The sequence below is a fragment of the Sinohyriopsis cumingii genome, unplaced genomic scaffold (genome assembly GCF_028554795.1).
Source record: "Sinohyriopsis cumingii isolate HCF-2022 unplaced genomic scaffold, ASM2855479v2 utg001339l, whole genome shotgun sequence".
In the NCBI taxonomy this organism is placed as follows: Eukaryota; Metazoa; Mollusca; class Bivalvia; order Unionida; family Unionidae; genus Sinohyriopsis; species Sinohyriopsis cumingii.
In genome coordinates this window covers 1,953,852-1,971,168 of record NW_028315985.1, presented here as the reverse complement: position 1 = coordinate 1,971,168, position 17,317 = coordinate 1,953,852, and the positions used below count along the sequence as shown (strand labels likewise).

The following is a 17,317-nucleotide window of genomic DNA, read 5'->3' as shown; positions in this document are numbered from 1 at the left end:
GCACGCTCTACCCACTAGGCCACCGGAGCGGTTTGTTAAGGATTTAACAAAAGCTACCAATTTTCAAACTTGGAAAATAGTGCCAATTTGTTTCGATTTCATTACATTCAATAGGATTTTATATGGGTACATAAATATTATATATACTGAATATTTGCAGAACAGTTTTTGAGAACTTCAAATTACCTGTCTGAAAATGAAAAATATGGACAAAATTTAGGGGAGCAAATATATTATGAACTACTTATGAGGTTACACATACAATACCTATTACTTACCACTTTGTTCTATAGTATTTCGTGCCTATTCACACTTGTTTAATCGCATGCTCTACCATTACAAAATATATGTGCCACTGCCAAGGCCAACAGAAATAAAAAGGAGGATTGGAAAAGACAAGCTTAACAGCAAATGAACTGGATGTTTCAAATTGTGAGACAGGGAATGGTGGTAGGTATCATTTACATTATATAGGACTCTAAACAAAACATATCTAAGACTTGAAAACAAACAAATTACGAGTACAAATAATGCATGATAACAAACATTTTTTATTCTAGATTTTTTTACCTTTATTGCATAATCCTCTTCTCCGATAAAGTAGCACCAATATAACAATAAATGCTATAGGAAGGCAAGTACCAAGGACACTCCCAATAATGACTGACCCTGATCCATTATCATTTACTGCCTGTTTTCCAGTCTCTGAAATAAAAACAAATGCGATATAATACTAAAGAAAATACTACAATACTGAAACAAAACATGATGAATAAATAGTTCTCAAAGGATGCTTATTAATAAAATACAGTTTCAAGGTGAAGTCTTGTTGTCTGTATTGAACTTTTTACACTAAAATCAGAGGATCCATGAAACATGATTTGCATGCGGGAGGTGTTAGGGGGAGGGGAACTACTACAATGAAAACCATACTCTAAAGTAAATTATTATAACTGACAAGCTCATCTTATTAATAAACACATTATTTATCAGTGCAACTGTCCTTAAAATTTCTCAATGTATGGAAAAATCTAGTGCACAGGCTGTTGAAGAAATATAGTTGTACATATCAACGCATACACAACTTGTCTGTCATAAACACAGTTGCGGCTTTTCTTTGCCTGTTGTTTATAATGGTACTTTTAACATATTTTTGACCACATTATGCTGAGAAAATGGGAACTATGTGCTTTACCCTAGAGCATACTGAGGCAGCCAACTTAATGTGGCCTAGATGCATACCGAACTGTGACTCAACTGGATACAAATCTAATGATGTAGCAACTGACCTCACCATCAGTGAATAGAACAAAATGTGAATAAAGGAAATGAAGACTCATGAAAGAGAAGAGGACATTAGAAATTTATCTCAAGGAAAGTGATGGTGAAATCTTAACCTTTATTTAGGAAGTATTATTCTAAACAATGAAAAAAAGAAAGAAAGCAAAATATGCAAGAATATATAAAAGACTGAATGGAGATAATGTAAAACTGAGATAGGTTTGAACTGAAAAACATACCAGTCTTGGTTCTTATTGTTGTTGTTGTTGTTGTGGGGTTTAACGCCATTTTTCAGCACGATAGGCTATACATGGCGGCAAGTATTAATGGTGGAGGAAGAACCCGGAATACCCCGGAAAGAACCACCGACCCACGAGAAGCTACTGGCAGGCTTTCTCACATGCCCACATTGGCTGAATCTTAGACTCGAACCGCCGCAGACAGAGGTGAAATGGCAGTGATCCGTAACGAAGAGCGCTTTAGACCACTCGGCCACTCAGGGCCACTCTTGGTTCTTATATTTATTTTTATATGAATGAACTGTGAAATAAATGGAAGAGACTTGTTGTGAATGTTGCCATAGTAACACAATATATTTGACAACAGTATCAAGGCAAGGATGTATCAAGCAGTCATCTTGTCAATGAGTGCAACAAACTATGTATAACATATTATCCACATCTTTGCACTTGCAGCTGCATCATGTATACTGCCTTAAGAGCACAAAAAGATGAAACTATGACCAGGAGGAGAAAGTATAGAGTAAAGAGCTGACAGAAAGTGGGAAATAACACACATATAAGCTGTGGCAGGACAATGAATACTCATATGTTATCCCAGGAAAAAATGGAATTGCTACATAGCCAGTCCAGAAAGCAATATCTGAAAAATACAATGGGGAAAATCACAATAAGGATGAGTCCAGATACACTGCTCAGTGGGACAGAAACAGCGCCTCTGAATACTAAACTGAAGCAACTGTTTGCATATTCAGTGTCTTCCATAATAATATGCATGTGATCTTAATGTAATAAACATGTTCACAAACCATATCCAGGTAGAAACAAGTAAGTAATACATATATATATAAAAACACTTATCACTCAGACGGTATTACAATAACCGTTCTCACAATATAAATTATCTATTACAAAACACCTGTTCATGGGTAAACCCAACATTATGCAAACAACTGTACAATTAAAGCTGGAGATACACATTTTACACATTTTCCAACAGAAATAAAAAAGTTGTTTGAAGGGATAGCAATTCCTTATGGAAGTGAAGAATTATATTTGAGCTAATTTAGTATTTGGGGACATATTAAAGACAATAAATCAAATTATTGGTATAGATAAATCGTATTACTGGTATGGATAGTTCAACATTTCTTTTACTAAGAATACGTATCATATACACTCTAAAAGCTCTCAGATTTTCTATAGTATATGAATCTGTTAAGCGAGGAAGGATATAGTCATATTTCTATGATAATAGTATCATGGTGAATTTAACAAAGGAACAGCTGATACATTTGTAGAATTTAAGATACAGTAAAACTTGTCTTGAGAGACCACTGTTATGTGAGACCACCTCTCTTGAGAGACCTTATTCTGAATGCATACATTTATTGAAAATATAGTGTTATGAGACCACCATTCTTGAGAGAACATACTTTTCTGGCAGAAGGGGTGGTCTTTCAAGACAGGTTCTACTGTACTGAGAATGAAAGTTTCAAAATGAAATGATGAGGGGATAGAATCATGGTGACCTAGTGATTCTCATTTTTCTACATAGTCATTCTGGATTCCTATGAAAGAAATTACTAGGTCGCTGTGGGAGTGTGTCTGCTAAACATGACTGCATATAATGCCAGCTAAACAGCATACATTTTGGGTAATTACTGTGCTTAGTCATGACGGAATATAGACTGTTGTGTGTCTGTAAGGTGAAGGGTACTGTTTACCAGCTGACCTGTGTTTGAATCTCTGTCGAGTACAAATTAAAATTCTCTAACATGTATGATAGTATTATTTGTATTAATATTAATTCTGCTTAGTATTATCAAGTATTCTCCTGTAGAATCCAGGGATAACACTCTTCATTATGTTTGGTACATATTTGTAATTCTCTATAATATACCATTATTTCCTTCATAGGAATCAACAATGACTGTGTAGATTGTCTGCTATGCACCAGTACATATAACACTGACTCAGTAGAATCATGTGTTGGTGATGAATGCTTTGTGATGATGGAATATGGACTGGTGTGTGCAGTCAAGGTGATAGGTGTTGTTTAACCATGGACTTTGTTTAGAATCTCTGCAGCATATGTATTAAAAATTATCTACAGGTATGATATTACTATTTGTATTATATATATATATATAAATATATATATATATATATATATATATATATATATATATATATATATATATATATATATATATATAAAGGAAAATACACCTACAAATATCCAGTTGATGACCTCAATGAACTACTAATATACAGCATATTTAACTGAGCGATTTTATTATTAATTAGAAAATAGTACTTTCATTTAAACTCTGACTTTTAATATTTGTAAAAGTCTGTAAACATAAAAACCTTTCATTAAGATTTCATACCATTGTACTGATAATCATTGTACAGCTGAATCTGAGACAGATCATGCTGAAGAGTTGGTTCAATTTTTTAAATTACTGGTAGGCGAATAGTGATATAAAAAAAATTCTATGATAATAAATGCTTTGCATGACAAAACTGAATAGGTAGAAATGATGAGACCTCTCTCTCTCTCTCTCTCTCTCTATCTCTCTCTCTCTCTCTCTCTCTCTCTCTCTCTATATATATATATATATATAAACAAATGGAATAAATGCTGAAAAATCTTGCTTTTCCCTTCATAATCATAATAAATGACAACATTAATGTTTGATTTCCAGAGTATCTGCTATTTTCTGAAATATTTTAATTTTATAGGTCACATACGTATTCTAAATCTAGATAAATATTGTCAACACAACACTATGAACTTCATCCTGAGATAAATCGACTCTATTATTTCATCACAGGATAACATTATGTATGTGAGTGCACTTCTTTATGATCAACCAAAACATGCACCCAAAAGGAACTTACAATACAATAATGACAGATCAATATGAGATCTGCATAACCGTTATGCTTTTTTCTAGAATTTCAGTATTTCTTGGAAATTTATTAAGTTCTATACAAAAGACTCTTAAAATCATATGATTCGTGTACATAGAAAATACGTAAATTATGGTTACAAGTCACACACATGCCAAACACAGCCGTAGGAATGGGGGAATGACCTACTAACTTTCTCTCTGAGCCATTACAGAAAACTGATAAGAGGGAGCTTTGAAATGTGTTCCTTGCTTTGACAGGAACTTTAAAGAATTTAACCAATGGACCCAAAGGGTGGTCAGACACATTTTGCTTACTGTCTAGTTTGGAATAGCCAGAAGTGGATACAAGGGACTGGTGTTGATGGTCACTCTAATCCTGAGTAGCCACAGAGGGTATGAGTCCTCCAAACAGAATCTCCACCTCCGATGGTCAGCCATCAGATGGCCCTTACTGTGCTCTAGTTAAATCATGGAAGCAGGGGCCGAGCTAGACTTGAATTTTAGGAAGAAGTGACTTCTCCTTTTGGGCACAACAGCAAGAAGTGAGAACTGAACTAGGAGAAGAGGAGCAAAGATAGATAATGTGTCTCTGTGTGTGTGTGTATTGTTTTAGTTCTCTTATTTGAATAAATATACACTTTGCAATGTTGTAAAGCCAAAATTAAAGCCAAACACCTTTTCAATAGTGGAATAATTTCTCTGGTGCTTGTTTAACTTTTTAGAAAAATAGCACACATGATGATCCCTGCCATTTGTATCTTCCTGACTTAATATGCAACCAACCTAAACATCAATTGCATCAACAGACACCTTAAATGATCGGTCAAAATCAGGAGCCAAAAATAACTGGTGCACTTTTGAGTATGGCCTTTAATTTTTCATATGCCCCTTGTCATTTGTCAGAAAAATATAATTTAGCGTTCTTACTAAATTGGTATGTGGCTTGGCAATTATGGAAACAATCTTAGCAAAATTTCTGATAATATCCAGTCATACCCAAACATCACATCAATTGCTCTTCACTGATAGGTACAGGGAATTCAGAGATAGATCTGACCTTATCTTCTACAGGCTTACCTTAAGCATGTCTCTTGATAAAATGTGAAACAAACTCAGCAAAATTTACTTTTCTTAGATTAATTTTCAAATCTCCCTCACTCAAGTGAACAAAATATTTCTGGATAGTTTCCAGGTGATCTTGTGACCTTCAAAGAAACAGTTATCAGTTCATTAAATACTGGAATGAAGAGGGATAATTTTCACATCAAATGGCATCAGCTTGAATTGATAGAATCCATCTGGAGTTGCTAAGCCCAAATTTCTCTTTGCTCTATCTGTAAGTGGAATGTGCCAGAATCCTTTAACACTAAACAGGTCCGACTTGGTGAAATATTTAGCACTTCCAAATCTATGTTGTCATCAATTCTTGTTTGGTGACACTGTTCAGTTTTCTGTAGTCATTGCTCGTGCGGAAAGAATTATCTGATTTCAGCACAAGAATACACAGCAAACTCCAGTTACTTTTACTTGGTTCAATAAATTCAATCTCCAACAAATATTAAACCTCTTTTTTCAAACATTCTTGCTTGAGGAGATTCATTTTGTAAGGGTGCTGTTTTAAAGGCTTGAAATCTAAAATTTTAACATCATGGTAGATTTTGTTTGTTCATGTGGGACTATCTGGGAACAATTGCCCGTATTCACATATTAGCTCTTTAACTCATTCTTTTCCTGTGGCGGTAGATGTGAAAGTGTACTGTCCAGATTCTTTAATATTTCAGAAGTATAAGGAGTGGTTGAACCAATGTCACTACAAACTGGTTGTATGTCACCATTTAAATTTCCAACACATCGGACAGGAACAACCTTAAGTTACTGAATGTTTTACAAAGCTCAATCAACATGCTCCTTTAACATATTTACATGAATGGTGGCATAGTTATTTCTGTATCTGCCTCCCAGGAGTTTTGACAAAATTTAAATTACTTTCTTTTTAACTTTATATGGATCAAAATGTCTAACCTGAAGAAGATTTTTAAGTATTGGCAAGAGAGAATGAACTTTATCACCAGGTTGAAAAATTCTTAATTTATAGTTTCTACCTTCCTTAATCGTACTTTTTGAGTGAGCAGACAGAAGATTATATCTCACCTATTCACAATCAGAGAATAATATGAAAGATTAAAGTCACAGTCCTTTGTTAAGAGAAATGTCCATAGACAACATGTCCAAAAAGTTGTTCAAAAGAAGTAAAACTGACCATATAAAAAATAAAACAAGGTCTACACTATTTATAAACATCATTGTTAATTTTTGGCCAATAGAAATGATGCATGATGTTGTCCTAAATGACCAGACAAGAATCTACACCGAATAGCTTGACTTTGTGTGTCTGTCTGTCTCTTAAAAATATTTTGTATGGTGTGCAATCTAAGTTAGAGAGACCATAAGTTACTGTATGAGTGAAGTTCTTTTGGTTATATCTATCTATATATATATATATATATATATATATATATATATATATATATATATATATATATATATATGTGTGTGTGTGTGTGTGTGTGTTGCTGTGGGGTTTAACACCATTTTTCAGCATACGATAGGCTATGCATGGTGGCCAGTATTAATGGTGGAGGAAGAACCTTGGAAAACCACATGAAGAACCACCAACCCACGAGAAGCTACTGGCAAGCTTTCTCACATACCCACATTGGCCGATTCCTAGACTCGAACCCAGGCAGACAGAGGTGAGATGGCAGTGATACGTAATAGAGAGTGCTTAAGACCGTGCGGCCACTTGGGGCCCCTATATGTGTGTGTGAGTGTGTGTCTGTGTGAGAGTGTGTGTGTGTGTTGTTTGTCAGATTTTATTACAAACCATCAGATACAGCATAAGACAATAAGGTTTTTTTATACAAATTTTACTCCAGTAGGTCCTAGCTTGTAGACACTATGATCGAGATGAACAGACTGAGATAATAAAAGTAAGGTTAGCAAATCACATAGATTATTCTATGACATGGCATGGGTGACAAATATATATACAAGTCTTACCTGCATAGGTTGTAGTATTGATGATTGTAGAGTATTCACTTCTGCCTAACATATTCCATGCATATAGTCTGAAGAAGTACAAAGTGTTCTGATGCAAATCCTCTACAGTGATGTTCATGTATTTATTCTCTTTCATTCCACCAAACACATCATGGGAATACTTATTCCAGCGTTCATCCATATGGGTTTTGTACTCAATGGCAAATGTTTGATCTGATCCTCCATGAAAACCAGACACCCATTCTATGTTCACAGAACTTGAAGTAATGCTGTTTGGTACAATATGGACACCACCTGGAACATCTGGACGACCTAGACGTACAAGAGCTGTATTATGTTAGCTATTAAACGTGAAATCTGTGGATACGTAAGTGCAAAAGGTGTTAAATTTGAGGTCCAGTCCACAATCATAATGCTTGGATCAAGTCAGAGTAAAACTTTCCATACAGTTTTTAATATTCAAAGGATGCTCATGAAAGTATTTTGTAGTTGCATGGTATATTTTTCAAGCACATGGTTTAATATCTTACTAAGAATGTAACTTCTCAGATTGGCTTCTAAGATACAATTTTATTTACAGTTAATTCCAGTAATACTTATATTTTATTTGCAGTTAATTCCAGTAATACTTACATTTTATTTACAGTTAATTCCAGTAATACTTATATTTTATTTACAGTTAATTCCAGTAATACTTACATTTTATTTACAGTTAATTCCAGTAATACTTATATTTTATTTACAGTTAATTCCAGTAATACTTATATTTTATTTACAGTTAATTCCAGTAATACTTACATTTTATTTACAGTTAATTCCAGTAATACTTAGATTTTATTTACAGTTAATTCCAGTAATACTTATATTTTATTTACAGTTAATTCCAGTAATACTTATATTTTATTTACAGTTAATTCCAGTAATACTTATATTTTATTTACAGTTAATTCCAGTAATACTTATATTTTATTTACAGTTAATTCCAGTAATACTTACATTTTATTTACAGTTAATTCCAGTAATACTTATATTTTATTTACAGTTAATTCCAGTAATACATTAGCTTGATACAGATTTATTTAAGCATTTGGAACAGGAGGTGTAGTAAAGTGTTTTTAATAACAGACCCATTTACCCTGAAAACAGAAGTATATCAGTAATTTGACAAAGTCCTGTCCATATCGTCAGCCAAGTGTTTAAAACATACAACTTGTCTAATATCAACTGTTTTGATGGACAACATAAATGATGCAGATCATCTATCTTCTCAGTACCCACTCCTGGCTCTATAGTGGCTCATGCAAGATCTTCAATCATGGTGCAAACAATAAATAAACTTGATCCAAATGTCAAAAGGTTGTGTACGTATATCATAATAACTGGACCATAAGCAAATAAAAAAGAATTAAAGTAAAAACTTCAGCACAAACTTTTCTATAAGTTTCCTGTTAAGCCCCAGAACACATGCTGTATAATGAATTCCTTGAGTTTGATTCATCCCAAAGTATGAAGAAAACCCATCAACCAATATATGCCAATAATTTTGTTATATCAGACCCTCAATGCAGTCATATGATCAAAGAACAAATGATCAAAGAACAAATGCATTATAGAATGAATTAGCTTACCTTTATAATGGTTAATTCCAAGTAGGACAAAAATCTATTGAGTTCAAGAAATACAAACAAATCAAAAACCATAGACCAAGCCATAATCAGTTTTATACAATCATGTTGTTGTTGTTGTTGTGGGGTTTAACGCCATTTTTCAGCACACGATAGGCTATACATGGCGGCCAGTATTAATGGTGGAGGAAGAACCCGGAAAACCCCCAGAAAGAACCACCGACCCTCGAAAAGCTACTGGCAAGCTTTCTCACATACCCACATTGGCTGAATCTTAGACTCGAACCGCCGCAGACAGAGGTGAGATGGCAGTGATCCATAACGAAGAGCGCTTTAGACCACTCGGCCACTCAGGGCCCCTTTATACAATCATAACATTGATAACAAAGTCAAAGGGGCACATGTGTATGCAAGTGAATGAATTGCTTTAGCTTCAAAATAATTAACATAAGAAACTATGTAATGGTGTAAGAAAACTTAGCACATGAAATATGAATACTGTAAATGGTACATGATACACCTTCCCCCATTCTCTGTGTAGGTGCAGGCTGGGTACAGTTGTTGCCCCATAAAACTTTTGACCAACATGTCTCAATAAATTTGAATTCTGGGTAAGGTTTGTGGTCATGAACAAAACTTAATAGGCAGAAACAATATTTTCTTATCATACTTTTATCCACTTTTCCATATCTTAAGTGTAAGCCGACCCAAAAAATTTAAAAGTCATTTTCTTATTTCAGTCAGTGACCTTGACCATTGGCCTTCTGATGCCTGATTTAATAGATTTCTTCCTTATCTCAAGTGCAAGCTATCCACTAACGTTGCTCCAGCTATATGATGTAAATTTAATGTTATTGTGCTGAAACCATTTATATTCTTTCATTCACAGTTATCTTCCCAATTTAAATATTGACTCCATAATCAAGTTCTTTTTTCCTTTCCCAAGTGCAATCCATTCCGCCAAGTTTTTTAACTGTATTTATGGAGATACAATTTTCCTCTTGTAGATAAGGTAAATGTGGCCTTAGACCTTTGGCTCCAAAATGGATAGGTTTCTTCCTGACATTAAGTAAAAGCCATCTGTAAATTATATTTATTGTTGATGGTGGACAAACTAAACTTATTGTGCATGAAAAAACATTCTTGTTCTTTCATTCAGTGACCCTGACCTTATAATCCCCAAATCAATATGGTTCTTTAATACCCCAACTGAAAGCCATCCATAAGGTTTGTTAACTGTATTTGGCAAATAACTGGAGCTTTTGTTTAAATACATTTTTGTTCTTTCAGTAAAAGTGACAATGACCTTCGACCTTTCGATCACAAAATCAATTTTTCCTTACGTATAGTACAAGTCATCCCCAACGTTTGCTAACTGTAGATGGTGGTCAACTTGAGTTATTGTCTAGAATCACCATTTGGCAAAAGTCACACTGATGACATGATCATTAAAAAATAAGCTGACTGAAGGTGGGTATATCAAACTTATGCAAACTTCAACACAAATTGTCTATGACTGGACATAGGGATACAAATGCCATTAGTTGGCACTCTTCACTGCAAAGATTGGATATGAACAAAATACAGATGTATGAGGTAATGAAATTTACCAGGATAAAATATATTTGAATTCTGAACCAAATATAATTTCAAAGTGATTTTGAATATATCTTATCTTTGTTTACAGACACATTAGTTTTGTGCTTGCATTTATTCTCGTATTCATCACAGTAAAATCTAGTGACACAATGAAACAAGAATGCCAAGCGGGTCTGATATCTTTCACAGTAAAATCTGGTGACACAATGAAACAAGAATGCCAAGCGGGTCTGATATCTTTCACAGTAAAATCTGGTGACACAATGAAACAAGAGTGCCAAGTGAGTCTGATATCTTTCACAATAAAGGTGACAAAAAGTTACATCAATTCAAGAATCTAAATTCACACGTACTGAAATTGTAGCAGGGAAAGTAAAATGTTAATTGTTTGGTGCTTAAGCTTTCATGACAGTGACACATGTTAGTTATTTAGCGCCAAGGCCACTGGAGTAAAGTTTCTTGCCCATGGGAACACCATTGCAGGATTCAAGCATGCAAACCACTGAGCAATTGCAGCTCCTCTGGAGCATATATTTGCTACACAATGCTGATCTCATTGATCTTCCTTTTTAGACCCAATATATTTATTTTCTCTGCCTAATAATGGGCAAGTCATTTAAACAACCTGCATTGTTCCCTCCACCAGGAGATGTAACCCTTTGGTCTATAACATGGAAACTGTTCACAGCCTTACCCTTAACACACACTTGGCACACAACAGATGTTAAGCTGTGCAGTTTGCAGGGACTGGTACAACAGCCTTACTACTAACCCCTGCAAAATGGCCCTTGGTGTCATAACTTAGAAATCTCTGATATCCTCTTGCAATGGTTCTGCTGCAGCTCAATTGTTAAAACACTTGACTTATCTCCAGTAAGTTGCAAGTTTGATTATCACCATCTGGTCTGCTTGGATTCTCATTAACACACAAACTGTATTCATAATCAAACTCATCTGAGACCCTTATGTTGCAAATATCTGTATTACGTATTAATTTGTTACGCAGATTTATTTAAGTTATTTTGGTTTATGACATTTATATTTGGTTAAATTTTATTTCATAAATCAAGGCTGATTGCCAAAGTCCAGTCAACAACTATTTTGCTCAAAGTATGCCATGCCTGAATGGAGGTAATGTCACAATCCAATGAGTAAGTTTGTCCTGTAGAAATAGCATGCATGCCCTTGTTGTTGATGGCTCAAAGATTAGAAGAAGTCAGACAATGACTGGTAAAGTTATTTCACAACATAATGATTTTAATGTCAAGAATCATTTCTTTGATTCAAATTTTGTTCATTAGATGCATGCATAGTGGCTATATCATTGAATTAAGTATGCTGCATCTCATTCTACTATTCATTATACTCAGCTGATATAAGAGTTGTAAGGGGAAGTAAGATTTATTTAAAATTTGTTCACAGAAGTTGCAGAGAAGAAAACATTTATTCTAAATAGACAGTACACTGCTATACAATTGTGAAACTATTCCATGACTTGGACATTTAAACAATTCAATTACATGATATGAAACATGCAAGGACTTTGGTGATATTCTATTTGCATGGAATTTTTCTTGAAGTAAAATATTTTGGATTATTAGAACCATGATTGTTCATTGGTGTATGCATAGCACAAAAACACATTAGGACCTTCATTCAGAAAAATTTTGGATAATTTCTGGATTAATATGAAATTGACAGTACAATTTAGGATAATATACTGAAAGTTATTTTAAATTCTTTCACTTTGTTTGATTTTATATTTTAGGGAAATAAATTTATATTTTGGAAAACTGAATGCTTGTTGGGTTTTACCTTGTCTAATTATATAGTTTATGCTCTTAGACTGAAACATTTATGATCCAAGCCTATACAGCAAGTCTGATCACATTCTGTTAAAATATTTAGTCACCAGAGTATTCAGAGATATGATCACCTCATTAATATGCAAGAATATCACTCATAATCAAATTATTCAAGAATAAATCTAATCAGAAATATAGCCTCTAGTGTGTTCAGAATGTCAGATTATCACCTCATTATTATGCATGCTTACATACCAGTCTGATCTAAAGACGACCAAAAATTAAGCCCCAATGTGTTCACCAACAAGTGTTGAGGACAGGTGAAAGATGACACCTAATGCATGATACCTGCCATACCATTGGTTCAAATGACCTTTAGTGAGGTAACCTTTCAAGAGGCACAAGGACCCCTAAAACTGCCTGTCTGCTTGAGATCTGTCTAATTATGAACTGGAATAACAGCTGGCCAAGAGATAACTTGGATAAAATGTCATCCTATATTAATTAACTTGTTGATTACAATTACATAAAAGCCCAGTTTGAATTTTAAAAGTTAATTTCAATTATATAAATAGAAAGGAAACTTCAGCTGAGTGTAATATTAAAGAACATACACTTTTTAAGTGTTTACTATCGTTAAGCAATTTCACTTTCAAGTGTAAAAAATATCAGTCACAAAGACATTGGAATTTCCTTTAAAATTTCCAACATATAAACAAAAATTATTGATTTAGCTGACACATGTTATCCAAAGTATAAAAAAAGAAGAAATTATCACATTCCAACAAATAATCTAATTTAATCAATTACTCTTTATATATAAGTAATTGCAATTTAAATCAAAACCTTTAAACATAATTGGAATTTAGATGATTACATTAATAACTGACACCATCCCTGGTACCAGCAGCCATATAATAAGTATTTATTAATATTATAATTATGGTGAATCATCCATTAATTAACAGTCGGAAAATTTAGTCAAATTCTTAAGTGGGTTTATGAAGACGTCAAGTTTATTCAGTGAAAAACTGCTGAATTTGATATCGGTGCATATTTGAGCAGCCTTGATGCCAGGAAGCTTTTTGTTTGCAAGTTGAACTTTGCCCCGATGAACATCAATGAAGTCAAATGAATAATAATCTCACGGTGAAAGTGCATAGACAATTCAATCTTAGACGATGTTATTTATCTAAAGCAAGGAAAACTTGTAAAGGGTTTGGGATGTGGGCTAGATAATAGTGTATCATTGAGAAATCTGAATTTATAATCTTGTCTGAGAAATCTGATTTATAATCTAGTCTGAGATTTACCTCTGGGCCTCAGGTTTAATGTCAAATTAGACAAATTTCCAGCAGAATTCTGCAAATTGACCTGGTATGATCCAAAGTCTTCCTCTGTCACATTATTTATCTCTAGAGTTGTTGTAAATCCTGGTTGTTGGATAAAGACTGAGTAGAATTTCACTGTAACCATCGTACTGGCTACAGACAGGCTATACTTGTCAGAACTGTCAAGTTTCACCAGTGACTGATTCCTTTGTTTATTCCATGTAACATTAGCATCTAGCAGGCCGCTGTAAAATTCAACAGCAAGTCTTCCATAATGTCCCATGTCTGCATAGAAATCAGTATCACTGGATGTTACATTAGGAGGACCTAGAAGTAACAAATAAATATTTCCATTAAAATTGTTACTGAAAAATCTCAACTACAATGCAAATACGATTAAAAGGTCTTACAACGCTAATATCTCTCTCATTATTGTCTTAGGAGTTTACATTGCGATTATACAGTGCAAGAAATGTTTGCAAAATTCAAAATTCAGAGAGAAATTTTGTAACTGTTTGCTTGCAAATCACAGACTGAAAATGCTATTAGTTCATGCATCTGCTAGCCAACAAATTATATGAGGATGATTTCCACTTTTAAAAGTCCCGCTGATGAAAGGAAACAAATCAGGCTCAAATATATTAAGTCACAGACACCTTCTTAAAGGATGCTCAATCAGGATGAAATAAACAATTGCAGGAGTTGCCTCCTCTTGAATGTATGTATATAGTGTACTCTGAGAAGATCTAAAGCATGTAATGCATTATAATTAAATTTAGCTTACAGTTTACTTAATGTTTCAGTGCTATCTGAAATTTCCACTTAATGCCAAATTAAGTATATATATATATATATATATATATATATATATAGGTCATGTTTGTGATTAGTACTTAATATTTTATTATGGCTGTTTATATTTATTATAGCCTAAAAAGCTATCTGAAATTTCCACCAAAAGCCAAATTATATATATATATATATATATATATATATATATATATATATATATATATATATATATATCGTACCAAGTATTTCATTATGGTTGTTGTTTTTCAAAATCTGGCTACAGTTACCACTAAATGGGTTTAAATGATACATTTTAACCATTTCAAACCATTATTATATAATTTTTAAATCAATATATTGATCTAAAGATTTGGGATTTTAAAAAGAGTTTTGGGACATTTTCAGTTAAATTTGCTGAGATATTCCAAAGTAACTACAAAACAGATTAAAAATAAAGTTTTAGTCTGTAACTTTTACTGTTATCTAAATATAATCATTATAACGATGTCACGATTGACCAAGAATATATATCAGTAACCAGCTACTAGCAAATGGTAATCTTTGTTACATCATGAATTGAATCTGGCACATTATATAATGACATACTCACACTCTTAAAAAGCCCCAGACAGTGAACAAAATTAACTGGGCTCAAATATAATTAACCACATACAAAGGAAGAGGGATACTCAATCAAACTGAACTGAATTTAATTGCAGGAGATGTTTCCCCTAGATTGCCTACAATGCAAATCTAAACCATTTAATGCATCATAACTAAATTTACTATAAACTACATTTAAAAGCCTATCTGAAATATTCATCTTTATATCAATCTATATATATAAATGATAACTGCAGTACACAGAATTCAAAAGGGCTGTCTTGGATCTCATACAAAGGAAATAGGGACTTGGTACTTTGTAGAGGATTAACGAATATTTCAAATAAAACTATCATAATATATAATAAAGCAGATAAACTAAACATATATATGTTAGAAAATCAGTGCTTCTGAAATGTTCATATCAGATCTCCAAAGAGGAATACATAGGACCATTTCTTTTTAAGTTCATATTCATAATTTTTGCCATCAATATTCTTTATTACATTAATGCATATTACCAAATCTTTTGTTTTTCATGTTTCAAATATTATTTTGTAAAAATTAAATATCAAAATATCTTAAAGTCCTTCCTTTAAAAATAGTTTCATTATGTTTATGTTTTATTCCATTTGCTGGTTTGTCTTTCCCACATCGAGTATGCACTATAATGCTAGTTTTAAAGACTGATTCACCACTGACATACAATGGCTGAAGTTGTGCCGAATCTGAAATTGTTGTTGCATTACCACAAGAATTTTAAATCTCATTCTTGAATAGCCTGGACAAAACCTTGGTTGTTTCTGATTTTGGTTTACTGTTAGGTATCAAAAAGAACAATTAAGTACATGCTTGCTATGATGTGGAATTCAGTGTCCCACTTGGAGAATAAATGGTGATAACCTTAATTTTACTTCAAATGATTCATTTTAGAAAATTTCAGTTTCTTCCCATCATGTCCTTTATGTTTTTTTTTTTAGTTTCACTGTCTGTATTGAGCACCAGTGATAGTATCATCTCAAGGCAAAGTCAGTTGACATGGTCTGGAATAGTTTTCAGTAGTCAATATTGATCACTTGAACATTGCATTCCTTGAAAATATCACCTTGCAACATGCAAATTTAATATCTTTTATATATCTGTTTATTATTGAAATGACATAAAGGGAGGTTGCTTAACATCTTGAGAAGAAAACTGACTACTGCAGAAGAAAATGTACCAAAAAAAATAGAAAAATAAACTCACTTGTCAGCAATTTATTGCAGAGTTAGAGCTCCTACCCAATGCATGCAAATATAAAGAAAGTACAACCAACCCATCCATCCATGCATGTAGCACAGTTTCTTAGAATTAATATTTTTTGGACACCTAACATATTTTTAAATTTGTGAGATACTGCATGATACTGGTAAAGTTTTAAGGCAATATTGTAAAATAAATCTGTAACAGAAAGACATCAGTTAGAATGAGATGGCATACAATGAAAGATCCTAGTACGAGACTTAATCCAAACAAACTTAGTCACAAATGGTCAGATTTATTTATTTACTTGAATTAACATTTAAAAGAAACAAAAAAACTGCAAGGTTCTGAAGATTATGAGTGGCATTATAATCTGGTCAAATTCTATCAACAGAGTTGGGGCCCCAAGAGGCCGAGTGGTCTAAAGTGCTCTCTGTTATGGATCACTGCCATCTCACCGCTGTCTGCATGGGTTCGAGTCTCAGGCCTGGCTAACATTGGTACATGAGAAAGCTTGCCAGTAGCTTCTCATGGGTTGGTGGATTTTTTGGGGGTTTTCCAGGGTTCTTCCTCCACCAGTTTTACTGGCCGCCATGTATAGCCTATCTTGTGCTGAATAATGGCATTAAACCCTACTACAACAACAACAACATTGACAGAGTTGATAGTAGAAACACGTTTAAGGTATTGGGTATTGCTATTACTTTTAACAAGAAATGAGTTCAAGAAACAATTAAATGCTCTACCAAAGTGACCTACTATTCACAGTGTTATGTTGTTAGTTATAATTAAAGTGGTATGTTAATGACTTAATTAACA

The 17,317-nt window shown here is 33.3% G+C and overlaps 1 protein-coding gene across 1 annotated transcript in view; it reads right to left on the bottom strand.

Moving 5' to 3' along the window:
• Positions 1-17,317, bottom strand: part of LOC149772627 (cell adhesion molecule DSCAM-like) — a 73,734-nt gene that overhangs the window by 21,245 nt on the left and 35,172 nt on the right. The window contains exons 8-10 of the mRNA XM_089947562.1: positions 13,844-14,188; positions 7,502-7,813; positions 571-705 (exon numbers count right to left, since the gene is read on the bottom strand). Of these exons, the coding sequence (XP_089803688.1) occupies positions 571-705; positions 7,502-7,813; positions 13,844-14,188 (792 nt within the window). The remainder of the gene's footprint in view (positions 1-570; positions 706-7,501; positions 7,814-13,843; positions 14,189-17,317) is intronic.